Source organism: Martes martes (assembly GCF_963455335.1).
Source record: "Martes martes genome assembly, chromosome: 2".
NCBI classification, from domain to species: Eukaryota; Metazoa; Chordata; class Mammalia; order Carnivora; family Mustelidae; genus Martes; species Martes martes.
Window position 1 is genome coordinate 53514949 of NC_137889.1, and position 16269 is coordinate 53531217.

General features: G+C 38.9%; 1 protein-coding gene across 3 annotated transcripts in view; it reads left to right on the forward strand.

The window, feature by feature from the left end:
* Positions 1-16082, forward strand: part of GALNT7 (polypeptide N-acetylgalactosaminyltransferase 7) — a 136593-nt gene extending 120511 nt beyond the window's left edge. For all 3 annotated transcript variants that reach the window (XM_080797181.1, XM_080797180.1, XM_080797179.1), the window contains 4 exons: positions 4364-4582; positions 8992-9090; positions 9825-9953; positions 13630-16082. In XM_080797181.1, coding sequence (XP_080653307.1) covers positions 4364-4582; positions 8992-9090; positions 9825-9953; positions 13630-13767 — 585 coding nt within the window. In that variant the 3' untranslated portion in view covers positions 13768-16082. The remainder of the gene's footprint in view (positions 1-4363; positions 4583-8991; positions 9091-9824; positions 9954-13629) is intronic.
* Positions 16083-16269: the final 187 nt, after the last annotated feature.

The following is a 16269-nucleotide window of genomic DNA, read 5'->3' on the forward strand; positions in this document are numbered from 1 at the left end:
TAGTCCCATGTGTTTATTTTTCTTTTGTTGTACTTGCCTGAGGAGATAGGTCCAAAAAAATATTGTTCAAGAGCTTCCTTCCTATGTTTTCTTAGGAGTTTTATGGTTTCGGGTCTTATATTTAAGTCTTTAGTCCATTTTGAGTTTATTTTGTATAATGGTTAATAAGAAAGTGGTCTAGTTTTATTCTTTTGCAAGAGGCTGTCCAGTTTTCCCAACACTTATTGAGGAAACTGCCTTTTCCCTTGGCTTCATTTGTCGAAGATTAATTAACCACATAAGCTTGGGTTTATTTCTGGGCTGTCTATTCTGTTCCATTGAGGTATGTATCTGTTTTTGTGCCAGTACCATACTGTTTTGATTACTATAACTTTGTGGTATAATTTCAAATCAGGGAGCATGATACCTCCATGTTTTTCTTTTTCAAGATTGCTTTGGATATTCAGGGTCTTTTGTGGTGCCACACAAATTTTAGGATTATTTGTTCTCATTCTATGAAAAATACTGTTGGTATTTTGATAGAGATTGTACTGAATCTATAAATTGCTTTGTGTAGTATGGACATTTTAATAATATTGATTTTTCTAATCCATGAATGTGGTATATCTTTCCCTTTTTTTATGTGTTATCTTCAATTTCTTTCATCAGTGTCTTATAGTTTTTGGAGTGTGGGTCTTTTGCCTCCTTAGTTAAATTTATTTCTCAATTTTTTGGATACAATTATAAATGGATTATTTTCTTAATTTCTTTTTCTGATAGATTATTAGTATATAGAAATACAACAGACTTATGTATATTAATTTTGTATCCTAAAACTTTACTGAATTCATTTATTAGTTCTAATAGCTTTTTTGGTAGAGTCTTCAGGGTTTTCCATGTAAAGTGTCATGTCATCTGCAAATAGTGACCGTTTTACTTCTTCTTTCCCAATTTGGATGCTTTTTATTTCTCTTCTTGTCTGATTGTCATGGCTAGGACTTCCAACACTAAGTTGAATAAAAGTGGCAAGAGTGGTGCATCCTTGTCCCAGATCTTAAATGGAAATCTTTTGGCTTTTCATCACTGAGTATGATGTTAGCTCATGGGCTTGTCATACATAGCCTCCATTATGTTGAAGTACGTTCCCTCTATAGTCACTTTGTTGAGAATTTTTATCATAAATGGATCTTGGCTTTTATCAAATGCTTTTTCTGCATCCATGGAGAAAGTTACATGATTTTTGTTATTCTTTGTATTAAAGTGGTGTATCACGCTGATTGATTTGTGGACATTGAACCATCCTTGCATCCCTGAAATAATCCCATTTGATCATGGTGTATAATCCTTTCAGTGTATTGTTGAATTCATCTTGCTGATATTCTGTTGAAGATTTTTTGCATCTGTGTTTATCAGGGATCTTATTATTTTTTAAGATTATTCTTTGTATTCCATTCTGATTAAGATTTTTATATTGAATGTTCTCCATGAGAAGACATCTCAGAAAATTTTTAAAAAAGAAAAAAAAACCTGCCACTCTGTCAGAAAATAGTTGAAAGGAAAATGTTAGCTTCTACTATTTTCACACAAATAAAATATTATTTTTGTTTGTTCTAAAACAATCCTATTAGGAGTTTGTGCAGTAAGCAAAATCAGATTTTTGAACAATGCTTGCAAAAGATTAATGTCTTTTGTCCCTCAAACCAGGAATAAAGCAGAAAAGCTTCACACAGAGGCCAATATCCCACTGCTAGGAAGATGAAGTCCTCTATTCTTGACCGAGCAACTTTGAAGTTTTTCTAGTTGGGCTGCTTTCATAAATTCTAAGTGCATAGGAGTCTGAGTCCATTCATTTTCTGGAGCCCTAAGCCAAGTCAAAAGCAGAAGAAAGTTTATTATTGGCTGCAGATGCACCTTGGAACAGTTCCTTAAAGGGAAGTAGATAATAGAAGCAGAGATGGAAAGGTCTTAAGGAATGAACACAGCTTTCTAACTAGCAAGATTATCATAGAAATGGCCAAATGGAGCCCCAGCTACCAGAGGAGATGAGATTAAAATACCCCGATAAAACAAAGAGCACCAAATTAACACCAGGGCTCACTGGCATTGCAGGAAAAGAACCTGTCCTTGGAGCTGGACCCATAATCACAAAGAATTAATGGAAAGTCACATTGATTCACGAAGGCCTGTGCTACAAGGGAAAGAAAAAGCGATGAGAGGGAAACCTTTATCCACTCTAAAAATTAACTGTACATATTGGGAAAACGACTTGATAAATGTAACATTCAGTTTACACTCCATGAGTGCCTAGAATGTGCCAGGCCCTTTTTCCCTCCATCATCCGCTTCAGCCACAGTGTGCCAATGGCTTACATCTGTTTATCCAGCTCTTTTGTCGTCTCTGAGCTGCGGTCTTTGATAGGCAATTGTCTCCTAGAATTAACTTCTTAGATGTCCCTCGGGCATTTCAGACTCAATATGGTCAAAGCTGAACATTTTAACTTTTTCGCAAAAGCAATCCTTTTCCTGCATCCTCTGTTTGCCCGTGAATGAAACTTTGGGGGGGATGTTAGTGTAGTCTTCCTCCCTTCCCTCCACCTTACCGAGCCCTGAAGATTCTGCCTCATACATATCTCTGAAATCCTTCCTTTCTATGCTTTGCGCAGGTCCTCGAATCCCATGGATATTAAATAGCCTCCTACTTGGCTCTCCGCCATCAGCCGCAACCCCCTTCGGTCCATCTCCCACTCACCACCAGTGTCACTCCCCTGAACATTAAATCCGATGTCTGTACCTGCTTAAAGCCTTTTGATGGCTCTCAGCCATCAAATACGAAGTCCTTAAAAAAGAAGAAGAAGAAGAATAGCTAACACTTTTTAAGCGCTCAGTGTATGCCAGACCCTAAATGCTTTTTAATTTTCACAAAGCATGACAAGCTATGGTGTGAAAAACTACTTGCAGGATTCCAAATTCACCACGATAAGTCACACTTCTTTTGAGTTTCTCTTTGCCCTGAATACCATTCCCACATAATGAACCACTCCTTCGAGGCTGAGCTGTCCCTTGCTCCTCCAAGCTGCCCCTCCAGCCTTCTCCTTCCCAAACAATGAAATGCCCCTTCTTTGCATCACTGTAACCATATGTGTGTGCCCTGAATTCTTCCTGTGCATTCATATCTAGAAGACATGGGCTGTATCCAATTTTGGGTGACTTTGCAAAAGTTAAGACAATTTAGCAGTAATATTGTGTGTTACGTTACGCTACTACCGCATACAACATTCTTGGAATCCAGGGGCTTTTGCAACAGAACGCCTACATTCACCCTGTGGTAGTCATAGCCTAGGACAATCTTAATCTGAACACAAGGTGTTTTCCTTTTTTTTTTTTTTTTAATGTAAATTCAATTAGCCAACATCAAATATGCCATTAGTTTCCAATGCACAAGCTGTTTTCTACTCCTGATGTAAAACAGGGCTCAGCAACGATGGCCTTTAGACCAGATCCAGCCCTTTTTAGTAAATAAAGTAATAGGGAAGCACCAGCACACCCATCTGTCTGTCTGTTGTGTAAACTACACTCTCATGACAACAGCAGAGCTCAATAGTTGCTGCAGAGACTGTGTGGCCCGCTGTTGCCAAAGATCCTTACCCTCTGGCCTTTTATAGAGAAAATTTGCTGTTGAACAATGTAGGAGACCAAGGGACTAGATTGAGTATGTATTCCATCTGTCATAATATTCACGCCCGCGTGCATTCATTCTGTTAAAACTTACAAGATAGGTCTTTGTCAGTTATCACAACATCAGCTTATTTTATTGTTCCTTAAATGCTGTTCCTCAAAGTGCATCAATTGGGAAAACTATCCGGTTAATTCCGGGTGATAGCAAAATAGTTCTATTATAGTCGTACCGTGACCCAAAAAAGCCACTTGCAAAAAAAAAAAGTGTTTTATTCAACACAGCTATTGTTTTTTGTGATGGTTTCTGAAATGAGCCTTTTCCCTACACATGCTAGTAGTGTGGTTCTAATAGAAAGAGATCATTCTGGGTGAAGGAGCATCTGTGTCCAGAAGCCCTCTCCTAAACCCTCGCTGAACTTCACCTTCTTCCTCTAGAAGGTGGACAGAACATACGATCTTAGAATATATGATTTTTATAGCTCGGTGGTGTCAGATTCTGTGTCCATCACTTCTTAGTTGAACGCGTATGACATTTTATCTTTAGCAATTGACATATTCGGGTCATTAACTGACTTGCATTTGTTTAATTAAATATCAGGTCCTATCAAAATGAGTTTGTTCTATGTTGGTCATATTCCGTGTGTCTAAGATGGCTGTTTATGGCATTGCAGATATTTTTCTGTTTCTTAATGATGTCTTCTTTTTCACAGAATTATGTTAGAGTTGTAGAAGTTTGGTGGGATGAATACAAAGACTACTTCTATGCTAGTCGTCCTGAATCAAAGGCCTTACCATATGGAGATATATCTGAGCTGAAAAAATTTCGGGAAGATCACAACTGCAAAAGTTTCAAATGGTTCATGGAAGAAATAGCTTATGACATAACTTCACACTACCCTTTGCCACCCAAAAATGTCGAATGGGGAGAAGTAAGTACTGGCAGGTATTCCGATCTCAAGATGTTTAGAGACTGAGTTTAGGAAAAGGCAGAGGGAGATGGAAATATGTGAGTGAAAGGAAAGACTTCTTGGAGTAAAGTTTCTCCTCTACCTTTTCACCTGACCATGACACCTTCCTTGACACCCTGCCCCCTGGCCCACCCACTGTGTCCCCTGCTCTCAGCTCTTGGACTTACGGCTCCATCCTGGAGTGCTGTACACTCCCTGCAGCTCCTCCTGCCCCTTCCCTGCCTCTCCCTCCCAAGTCCTTTTCCTGACTAATTCTGACTTATCCTATTACTCTCAATTTAGAGAGTACCAGTTCTAAAAAGCCTTTCTTATTCTTCCTCAATCCATCCGAAAGACTGAGTTCTTGATCTTTCCATGGGTTCTCGTAACACTCAAAATTGCCTATCTCTCAGCTAGTCTCCGTGTTCAGGACCTGGTTCACCATGTGTCCCAATGGACTAATTAGAGACCCCCCTATACAATAGGCACTCAAACAGTGCTTGTCAAATGAATGAATGAATTAATGATAACTGAAAACAGGTAAAGCAGGCCAAGGCATTGATTGGTGTTGTCATTTGTTTTTTCAGACTTCCCTTTGTAACCTCATTTCTGATTTTATGCACCCATGAGCCTTTATGCTGCTACCTCATGGGTGTATTAAATGTGCCATGAACTTTCAAACTTGGGTACTGTTGCTTAGTTATGTAATCAGCAACTACTGGTCAGGGGCCTGCTATGTCCCAGTCACTCTCCTATACATGAAATAAGACAGGCAGGCCCTTTTCATCAGGGAAAGGCTCTCCCCTTGGGTTAGTGGGGGAAAGAGAACAACAGGGGAGACGAGGAAGGTAATGACAGATGGTGGTGAGGCCCACAAAGGAAATAAACAGGTGATGTTCAGGAGGACAGAGGGACAGATTATGGAACATAATCTTGGAAGAGGTGACATTTAATCTAAGATCTTAGTGATACACCAGAGAGCCAGGAGGGAGTGTTCCAAGTAAAGAAAATGGTGAGGTTGGAGGCTCTGAGTCAGGAAGTGCTTTGCCTTTGTGATATTTAGAAGAGAGATTAATGAGGAGGGAGGCCTTTATCCTGTGGGGGTAGGAAGCCATGGGAGGGTTTTAAGGAGGTAACAGAAATTGATTTAAGCTTTGCTTTTTAATCACCCTGCTGTGAGGGTTTAGAGTAGAAACAGGGATGCCAGTTAGGAAGCCTGGTAGAGTAGTTCCGGTGAGAAGCGATGATAGCGGAATCTAGGAAGTCAAAAATGGAATGGAGGTGAGCAGACCAGTGTGAGATACGTATTTTATCTGGAGGCAGGTCGCTGATGGATGGGGATGTGAAGGATATGGGCCAAGATGACTAGTTTAGTTTTTTCTTTGAGTAGCCGCTGAGGTGGCTGCTGAGATGGGGAGGCTGGTGGAGGGGAAGCGGGGGAAGGGTTGGGAATGGCAAGTTCTTTATTGGCGTTCTGGTCGGGTGAAGCGCCTGGACGTTAGACAGCCAGGTGCAGCCGGGAAACTGAAGGCCAGAAAAGAGGGATGTACATTTGGAGCCATCAGCAGGTAGATTGTTTCATGACACGGAGTGAACTCACGTAGGGAGAGAATAGAGATAGATAAAAGAAGATGGGATCCATGCCTGAGGGATTCCAACACATAGAGTTTGGAAATAAAAGAAGCCAAAACTTATGCTGTTCACCTCTTGGTTTAATACCTTTCCCCCCACCCTCCCATACTCTGTGTTCTAATATAGCAAACTGGGTTTGACTCCCAGCTAGACCGTGAGCCCCTGGAAGTCCAGACCAGATTTCGGTTCTCTTTTAATCTCCAAGAACACCTGATTAATATAGTGCCTTCTTCATAAAAGGAATGAATCCTCTTGGTGATCTCGTCTGGTCTCCTGACTTTGAAACCATCTACATGCTGATGACTCTGGCTTTCTATCTCTAGCCCAAATCTCTCTCCCGGAGCCCAGACAAGTCCTTCCAACATGCTACTTGTGATCTCCAGCAGATTATCTAACAGACACTTCAAACTCAACGTATTCAAAACTGAACTCCTTATGTCCCCTCCCCAGCCTGTCTTTGCTGATTGCTCAGGATAAAAGTTTGGCTTCTCCTTTGAATCCTCTTCTCTCATACGTCACATCCAGTTCCCAAATCTGAGCCTTTCTTACTGTGCTTTAAGCCACTACATCTCTGAGATTAACTTTGCCTTCGTGTGGCCTGTTCTCAGCCGGCAGGCAGAGTGCTCTTTTGAAAATGTGAGTCAGGTCACGGAGCTCTTCTGTTAGAAACCTGCAGTGGAGTGAAGGCAGAGGCCCTCTTGGGCTCGAGGCCAATATGCAGTCTGGCCACACTGGCCCCTCTGGCCTCTCCTGCTGCTACTCTCCCCACTCTGTGTCAGCCCCCCCACCCCCGCCATCCTTCCTGGTGTTCAGTCGGGGCAGGCATGCACCTGCATTTGCTGTTCCCTCTGCCCGAAAGCAAAGCCCTCCTCTTCACACAGTTCTGACGTTTATACAGTTGACCCTTGAACAACACGGTTTGAACTGCCCAGGTCCACTTACACACGCATTTTTTTAAAATGTAGGGAATGTATTTTTTTCTTCCTTATGATTTTTTTTCTTTCTTTCTTTCTTTTTTTTTTTTTTAAGATTTTATTTGAGAGAGTGAGTATGGGCAGGAGTGGGGCCTGAGGGGAAGAGCAGAGGGAGAGGGAGAAGCAGACTCCCTGCTGAGCAGGGTCCCTAATGCGGGGCTCCATCCCAGAACTCTGGGATCATGGCCTGAGCCAAAGGCAGACCCTTAACCAACTGAGCCACCCAGGTGCCCCTCTTCCTTATGATTTTCTTAACATTTTTCTTTTCTCTTGCTGGCTTTATTGTAAGAATACAGTATATAATACATATAACATACAGAGTATGTGTTAAGTGACTGTTTGTTACTGGTAAGGCTTCTGGTCAACAGTAGGCTGTTAGTAGTGAAATTTTGGGGAAATCAAAAGCTATATATACACAGGTTTTTGACTGTGCGGGAGGTTGGCTCCCCTAATCCCTGCATTGTTCAAGGGTCAATTGTATATCCGCTTAAGACTGCTCAGATGTTACCTTCTCAGTGAGAATCTGCCCTGCTGTCCCCTAACCCTCTCAGCCCCCACCTGGAACTTGCTCTTCTTTTTCTTTTCTACACGGCGCTTACCACTTCCAAACATGTTTGTTAATGTTTTCTGCTTATTTTCTGTCTTTCCTTCCCCAGAATGTAAGCTCGCTGGGGCAAGGATCTTTTATCCATTTTGTTCCCTGGTGTAACAGAGCCTTACAACATGCCTGACACAGTATTTACTCACCAAATATCTGATGAATGAATAAAGTCATGAGTGAGTGAATAGTGGAATTTTCTGTTCTCCCTTTATAAGCCACCCCTAAATATATCCTCACTTTAAGCTCTGGCCCCACTCTGGCCCCTATACGTTAAGCCTCACTTCTCAGTGTTTCCTTGCACATTGCAGGGAACCCCTACCAGTTTGAGCCCCATGTCTCCCTGGGGACAGTCTTCAGCGTTCCTCCAAGCAGGGCGAGAGGCTCCTTTCTCCACATGCCTGTCCCTCCATCCTGCTAGACGCCGCAGACACAAGGGCCCCGGCCCATGACTTGATTCTCATTGTATCTTCTAAAGCACTAATCATCATAGGTGCTCAATCAATATTTGCTGACCAAATGAAAGAATAAACATTTTATCCAAATACTGTTTAATTCATAATTGCAATACAAATATATAGGATTTCCAGAGAAAGAAAAAGGTGAGTTTTATACAAAATGGGCTTTCCAAAGATGAAACCCTGTGGTAGCTTCTCACCTACATTATTCATGCTCAGAGAAAAATCTCACTGCCTGGCCCATTTGCCGTGACTTTTGCCTCCCGAGCCTCTTGGAGACATCGGCCAAAATTGTCGCACAGCCATTTGGAGGAGTTCTCTTTTGTCTTTAATTCTGGTGTAGACATCTAGGGCCAGTGTCTGTTAGCACTGGTTAGCTGTGCTCTGTGTGCTTCTCATCCACATGAATTCTCATGAACCTGGAATTGTATTTCATGATACCTTTTTATTTTTTTCTTCTGTGGTATTTTATCAAAATCTATGGACTAGTGCCCTCAGTTGGAGTAATAAGCCCGTTCCAGTGTGGGCTTCAAGACTGTAAATGATTTCAGAGGTGACTGGTATTCCCTGAGCTACTCCAAGACAGACAAGACCATCATCACCTAACATTACACACCCAGATTTCCACTGTGAACTGCAGTATTTAGCATGAAACTCTCTTAACCTGATGCTAGAGCTCACCGAAACTAAACTGTTGCCTGCTTTTTGGTTCTTTGTTCATTTTTGTAGATCAGAGGCCTTGAGACTGTTTACTGCATTGATAGCATGGGGAAGACAAACGGAGGCTTTGTTGAACTAGGGCCCTGCCACAGGATGGGAGGGAATCAGGTAAATAACCATACTTGCATGTTTTTATATTCGGCTGCATTGGGGCAGCTAGTCTTACTGATCATAGGGTTTCATTTACTTTTTAATTTGATCATTTTGTTTGTTTGGGTAAAATAAAACATTCTGTGAAAAAACTGACAGTGTTAAAGCATTTACTTAGATGAAGGGGTTGAGAACGTTGTTGAGTTTTCACACAAGCAATCCGAATCTAGAATTTATGTCTGATATAAGAGATTAGAATATATTCCTATGTGAGTATCTAGCCATGTAAGTCTAGCTCTGTAGTAATTTTACTTGTAAATTGTGTTCAGTATTCCACATTTCCCCCTAATAAATAAGCTAGGATGTTACTGCGAGTAAGATAACATTTCACTAATGTATTCTCTTACTTCCTTATGTGGGTGGTGTTCTTGCCTCTAACTTAGATTGTCAAACATCATCAGCTCTGTTTCCATTTTTTCATCTGCTCACACTGTTGGTGCATAAGAAATATGTGTTGATAACCCATTCTGTGCCTAAAAGGCTAAAGAACACAATCCTTAAAGTGTTAGCAGGAGTCTTCACTAATATCAAAATGAATATAGTTTCTATCTTCGGACATAGAATTCTGAACATACAGAAAAATTATAGAGAAATAAAGTCATTGAGTTTATGAGTTAAGTTTCTTTCTTTTTTTTTTAAATAATGCAGATCAGCAGAGAAGGTGCATTGATACTTTCTTTTTTTTTAAATAGCTTTTTCGAATCAATGAAGCTAATCAACTCATGCAGTATGACCAGTGTTTGACAAAAGGGCCTGATGGATCCAAAGTTATGATTACACACTGTAATCTAAATGAATTCAAGGAATGGCAGTACTTCAAGGTATTAAGCATTTCAACATTTCGGTTGTGCATTATTGTAAAATAATATTATTTGCTATTTCATTTTAATAATACCTACCATCTGGAATTAAGATATATAAATCTTAAAATATATATGTGTGTGTGTTTATATACATACATATTTATCAAGTTTCAATATGCAGTGAATTGCATTTATAGTTCATGTTGTCCAGCAGGTGGAGCTATGGACAAGCAAATAACACTTAGAAGGCTGGGTCTTCACATCTTATTAACAATGGGAGAAATACTGCTTTAAAAGTCATGTTTAGTTATTCACTTGACACCACAGGAACGGGTTTTTTTGTGTGTTTGTTTGTTTGTTTGTTTTTCCCCCAGATGTGAATCTTCCAGGTTCTTTGCCAAGTTGAAGATCCCAACATATTAATGTATTTATGTATAATTTTCTGTGTCTAGACTTGACTAAATCAATTTATTGTGAAACACGAAGTTGGGAAAGCTGCCCCAAACTGAAAGGACTTGGCAGTCCTCCCCTTTATTTATGCATCTAGTGGTCATGATCATACCATGTCTGTCATGCCAGCACTTACTTGCTATGTAGTGACATTGTTATGACCCAGCTTAATATTCCCGGTTATCATCATTCACAAATAATTACTATCAAGTGGTATGTGTCAGTTGCCGATTTTTTTCTTATAACAAGTTAGAAAGGAGAAAGTTAACATAAACCTTGAAGAACGGAGCCTTTGTTTCTACAAAGAAAGATGAATAATAACAATAAATGATGGGCTAAGTGAGAACGGTATTAGTAACTAAAAATATTAAAAGAAGGCTAAGGCAGACCAGAAACTACCATCCAGAAGTAGTTTAATGGACAAAAAATGGAATATACATATTTTAGCTGTTTTAAAAGCCACAGCATTGAATATGCATTTGTGCATCAGACATTACTAAATATTCCTTGGGGCCCGATGACGTGGTAACTTCAAAAAGAAGCCAAAGCACATCATACTCTAATGGCAGAAAAGAAAAAACTGCAGAAATGAAAGTAAGTAAAATGCCATAGGTTAACAAAGGATCGATTACTAGGAGGAATTGTTTATCATGAGTTCCATAGAGGAAGTATCATCGTACCAGATCTTGAGATAGAAAAAGGCTTTTTGTAGAGGGTAAATAAGAAAACTGGAGGAGCAAAGGCATGGAGTAAAAGTGTGTAATAGAGTCTAGGACTCTTGTTGAGTTTGGTGTCCTTAAGTTATAGTCCACGTGGAAGAACATTGAACTTCATTTTGCAAGTGAGGAACCCAGTGAGAGGGAACAATGGATACTTCAGGAAAATAACTCCAGGAATACTGTGAAGTACGGACTGATGAGCAGATCAGTTCAGTCTGTAGTTCTCAGACTTCCGGTCTCTAGATTCTCTCTGCACTCTTGAAAATTACTGAGAACCTCCCCCCAACAATGGCTTTTGTTTATCTAGGTCATAGCTAAAAATATTTTCTGAGTTGCAAATTAAACCTGAGAAGTTTTGTAAGCATGTATTTGTATTGTTTTATATTTGTATTTATATATTAATTCATGTAAAAGTTAATGATAACCCTACCACATGTTAATAAAAATAACATTTTGAATAACAAATTACTATTTTTCAAAAAAAGTGAGAAGAATAACATTGTATTATGATTTTTCAAATCCCTTTAAATGTCTGGTTTAATAGAAGACAGCTAGATTCTCATACTGCTTCTGCATTCAATTTGATGCGATAGTTGTTTTAGTTGAAGTATATGAGGAAAATCTAGCCTCAAACATGCAGTTAGAAAAGAGAGGATTAATTTAATAGCCTTTTCAGATAATTGTATTCTTCTTTGATGCTGCAGCACAGCTAAGTAAATGGTAGTTTCTTAAAAATTATTTGCAGTGTAGAATCTGAAACCATATCAGTGAACGTTTGGTCCTATGTTACATTAAAATCCATTGGTCTGTCTTATACTCTGAAAGGATCTTTTACTCATGTCTGCTTTTGTAACATCGTGCATTGATTGTTTGGAAAATATTGGCTCACTAAGTGATGTAGGTCTTCCAAATGTTGACACATTTCATTAAACAGTGTCCAAAAATCACAAATATAACCACTGATTTCATGGTAAAGCTGTCAGGTTCATGGTGGTGGGTACAAGTTTTCCACCACTCTAATTTTTGCTTGAAAAGTCAAATTCTATCTATCAGTGGCAACAAATACTGTCAGATTATCGTTGCTGTTTTTTTTTTTAAGATTTTATTTATTTATTTGACAGAGATCACAAGTAGGCAGAGAGGCAGGCAAAGAGAGGAAGGGAAGCAGGCTCCCTACTGAGCAGAGAGCCCAATGCAGGGCTCGAACCCAGGACCCTGGGATCGTGACCTGAGCAGAAGGCAGAGGCTTTAACCCACTGAGCCACCCAGGCGCCCCTATCGTTGCTGGTTTTTTAAGTGATGGACTTAACTTCATTTTCTAGAAAAAGTCTGCCCAGTCCCAAGTTGGAATAATCATAGTTTGTCTAGAGTTGTCCTTTGAAGTCAAAATGACATTACTTGAAAAAAGCAGCTAGTTGGACTCTCAGGTCAAACAAATGTACATGTGCTTTCCTTCTGGATAACCACAGTACTTCACTATATGGAAGTGCTTTATCCATACTATCCATCTCATCTCAGAATATTTTTAAAAGGGTAAGGACGCCTGGATGGCTCAGTTGATTAAGTGTCTGGTCTTGGTTTTGGCTCAAGTCATGATCTCATGGGTTGTCGGACCAAGCCCTGCATAGGTCTCCACATTCAGCAGGGAGTTGGGAGAGTCCCTCTGCCCTCCCACCCCCAACCCTGCACTTGCACACTGTTTCTTGCTCTCTCTCTCTCTCTCCGTCTCTAAAATAAATAAATCTTTAAGAAAAAAGTATACTCAAGGGTCAAGATTTAATAAAACCAGTAAGTTTAATGGTTTCATCACAGACACCTTTAAATAAAACCAGTGTTTTCTTTTTTAGCTGTTGGTATGTGGCCACGAATACTGAGACTAGCACACTTACATCACTGCTTGATTTATGCAAAGGCCCCAGCATTTTAACCTTCCATTGCTTTTGCACCATCAGCATAAATGTCCAGGCAATGAAAAAGGCAAATGGGATCTTTGTATTATTACAAAGGTAGTTTTGGCCTTACAGATCCAATTTTAGGTAGTCGGAGGATTACAGTATGAGAAGCCCTGAGCTCTATTGAAGAAATCTACAACAGAGGACGAGCGCTAAACTAAGGTACATGCAGTTGGTCTGGGAAAGGATTCAGATCAGAGACATTGCAAGTATCAGTCCTCAGTGATTGCGACAGTTGGAAGGAAGGAAGGAAAGTTTAGCATGAAATGCCTCTGTCCTGAGCCCTGGAAGGGTGGTACTGCCATTAGCCAGGATGGGAACTGAAGAAGTAGGTTTGGAGGGGAAGACAGTGAATTGAAGTTTGTATACCATTGAATTTGTACATCACAACTTAATAATAAAAGGACTTAGAAGACTGACAATTGCGAAAAATCCTAAGTCTGAGGTATGGTTGGTTTAAGCCTGTCCGATTTGCTGGAATTCTCTTCTTGTGAAAGCCAGATAATGACTTCGAATGTCAATGATACCAAAAGAAGTACAAATTTAAAGTTCCCTTGTCCTCTTGTTTTCCAGAGCCTGTACAGATTTACTCACATTCCTTCAGGAAAGTGCTTAGATCGTTCAGACGTCCTCCACCAAGTGTTCATCTCTGACTGCGACTCCAGTAAAATGACTCAAAAGTGGGAAATGAACAACATCCATAGTGTTTAGAAAGAATGAAAGAAACCAATAACCTACCTACTGACATATAAACTTACCTAGGACTGAAAACCGCCTGAAACCTGCTGCAACTATTGTTAACTCTGTACAGCTCCAAACCCAGAACCTCCTGATCAGTTTGAAGGACGTTGATAAACTGTGATTTTACAATAACATTATCATCTGCAGTTACTGTTTACAAAACTGCTTTTACCTTAAACTTTGTAGATGTTTACATCTTTTTTTGTTTTGTTTCAAGATGATGTTGGTAATTTGTGCATTTAGCTCTGTTTTATTTAGAACAGAGTTAAAAGCATCAATGTCTTCTTTGGGATTACACTCAGGGGTCTGAAAGGCAGTTTGATTTTTTTTTTTTTAAACACACTTGAAAACAAGGTTGGAGTAACCAGACTTTCATATATAACTTGGTGATTATCAACCTATTGTGTCTTTATTTAATTTTACATCTTTACGAAGCACTGCCACAGGTTCTTAGCCAAGGTGGCCTTCCTTCACAGTCATGCTGCTTTATTGAAAGGTGAATTTCAACACATTTAGTGCCTCTTTCATTTCTCAGTATATATTTCAAGAGCTTTTGATGAAATTTGTAGGGTGGTAATGATGGAATTGTCATCTGGATGAGGAATACTTTCACTACTCAAAAATGAATTTATGTGCTACCATTTGCTCTGAAATGGAATGGTGTATGGTTTGAAAAAGAAAAGACAGTATAGAACATCCAAGGCTATTTCATAGGGTTGAAGATTGTATGACATTAACTCCCTCACTACCTGGCATGCCCAACACTCTCCACTGATTTGACTCCGAAGATAGCAGAGGGGGTCTACCAACTAGGGAAAAGTTGTCCACTGACATCTGGTATTCACTTTTCCCCAATACCTATCACTACAGAAAACTAATTCTCAGTTTTGAAACCCTGAAGTGTGGGGGTAACAAAAACAACAAAATACCACTGTCAACACATCCAGGGCTCATTCTGACCATGGTAAGAATTTCCAAGCCCTTGTTAGATTAAGCCTTACAAAACCCGTGTGCATTACAACCCTAAGCTGTGGAACCCGGAAGCCAAGAGTGAATGGATGTTTCATGTATGTCTTCATCCAAATGAAATCCCCTGCACATTGTTTTAAGTTAAAAAAAAAAAAAGGCTATTTAAAAATACAGTTCGTTAACAAATATGAACTTCTGTTAGGTTAGGTGTTCGTTCCCTAGTGTTTCTTTTTTGTTTTGTTTTGTTTTAGGAAGCATATTTCTATTAGTATTTTTCCAGTGAAAAGAAGACGTGTTTGGATTTAACATTTATTAAGATAGTACCTACTATAGGAAAACCAAATAGTGCAAATAGTCAATTAAATTCTAATTTCTAAATAAGAGTCTTTTGCTATCCAAAAGATTAAAATGCTACACTGAGTGGATAAAAGAAAAAAAAAAAAGGAAAAAAAACTAATGAAGTGGGGAATGGCAAGTAAATGACGCATTTTTGATCCTTTAATCATGATATCATTACAATGAGAGGAATTTCACAAACTACTGCCAGAGGGAACTATTTTTAATTAAAGCTTTAAAAAGGAAAGAAAAAAATCCACATTTGTTTAGAAGAAAAGCCTACAAATTTGTTTCTTCCAAGCTTAGCTCTTAAATTTGGAGAGTCAGAGTTAAACATCCTGAACAGAGTCTTAGTTATAATTTTGAATTGTCAATTTATATTTTGCTACTGATCTGTGATCAACCATTTTAACTTTCATTCATCTCTAGGGATGTTTAAAAGGAATACATTTATATATGCTTATACAACTGCAAAATAAATCAGCTATTAAAAGGAAACTAAGAGAATTGGTACATTAATTACTTGTGTCTTTGCAAATAGGCTCCATTTTCCTTGTTGAATAGATTATAACCTTGTTAACTATGCATAGGCCTAAGAAAGGTGGCACATAAACTGTGCATGTAAATTTTAAATGGGTATTTTGTGCAATTCGTTGATACTCTGAAAATGATTCTATATATTGAAATCAGAAACCTTACCAAACATGAAAAACATCAGAAGCTGCTGCCATATGACTATTTTCTACTGTAGGCTGCTTTGGAAATAATTCCCATATCCTTGCTTTGTAAGTTGATAATATCACTATGCATTTCTACACATTTTATAAATTTGATTTATGCAGATTTTGATACACTGTATGTTTCTGTAGAAATTGTATAAATATTCAAATTTTATTAGGGATAAATTTGAGAAGTTTATGTATATCTTAATTCTGGGTTGCTTGTTTTTTAGGTGAGAAAAAAATAAAATATTTTAATCCATGGGTTTTTTCAGTACTTGTAATCATTTCTAAATCCAAACACTGCATGCTTGAATTTCATCTATAAGATACACGAACATAATAGCTAAAATATCGTATACTATGGTTATATGTTGAGTATGTGCTTGAATATTGGTTATAATTATGCTTAGAATATGCTTGGAATACTTGGAGCATATCTGTAGGA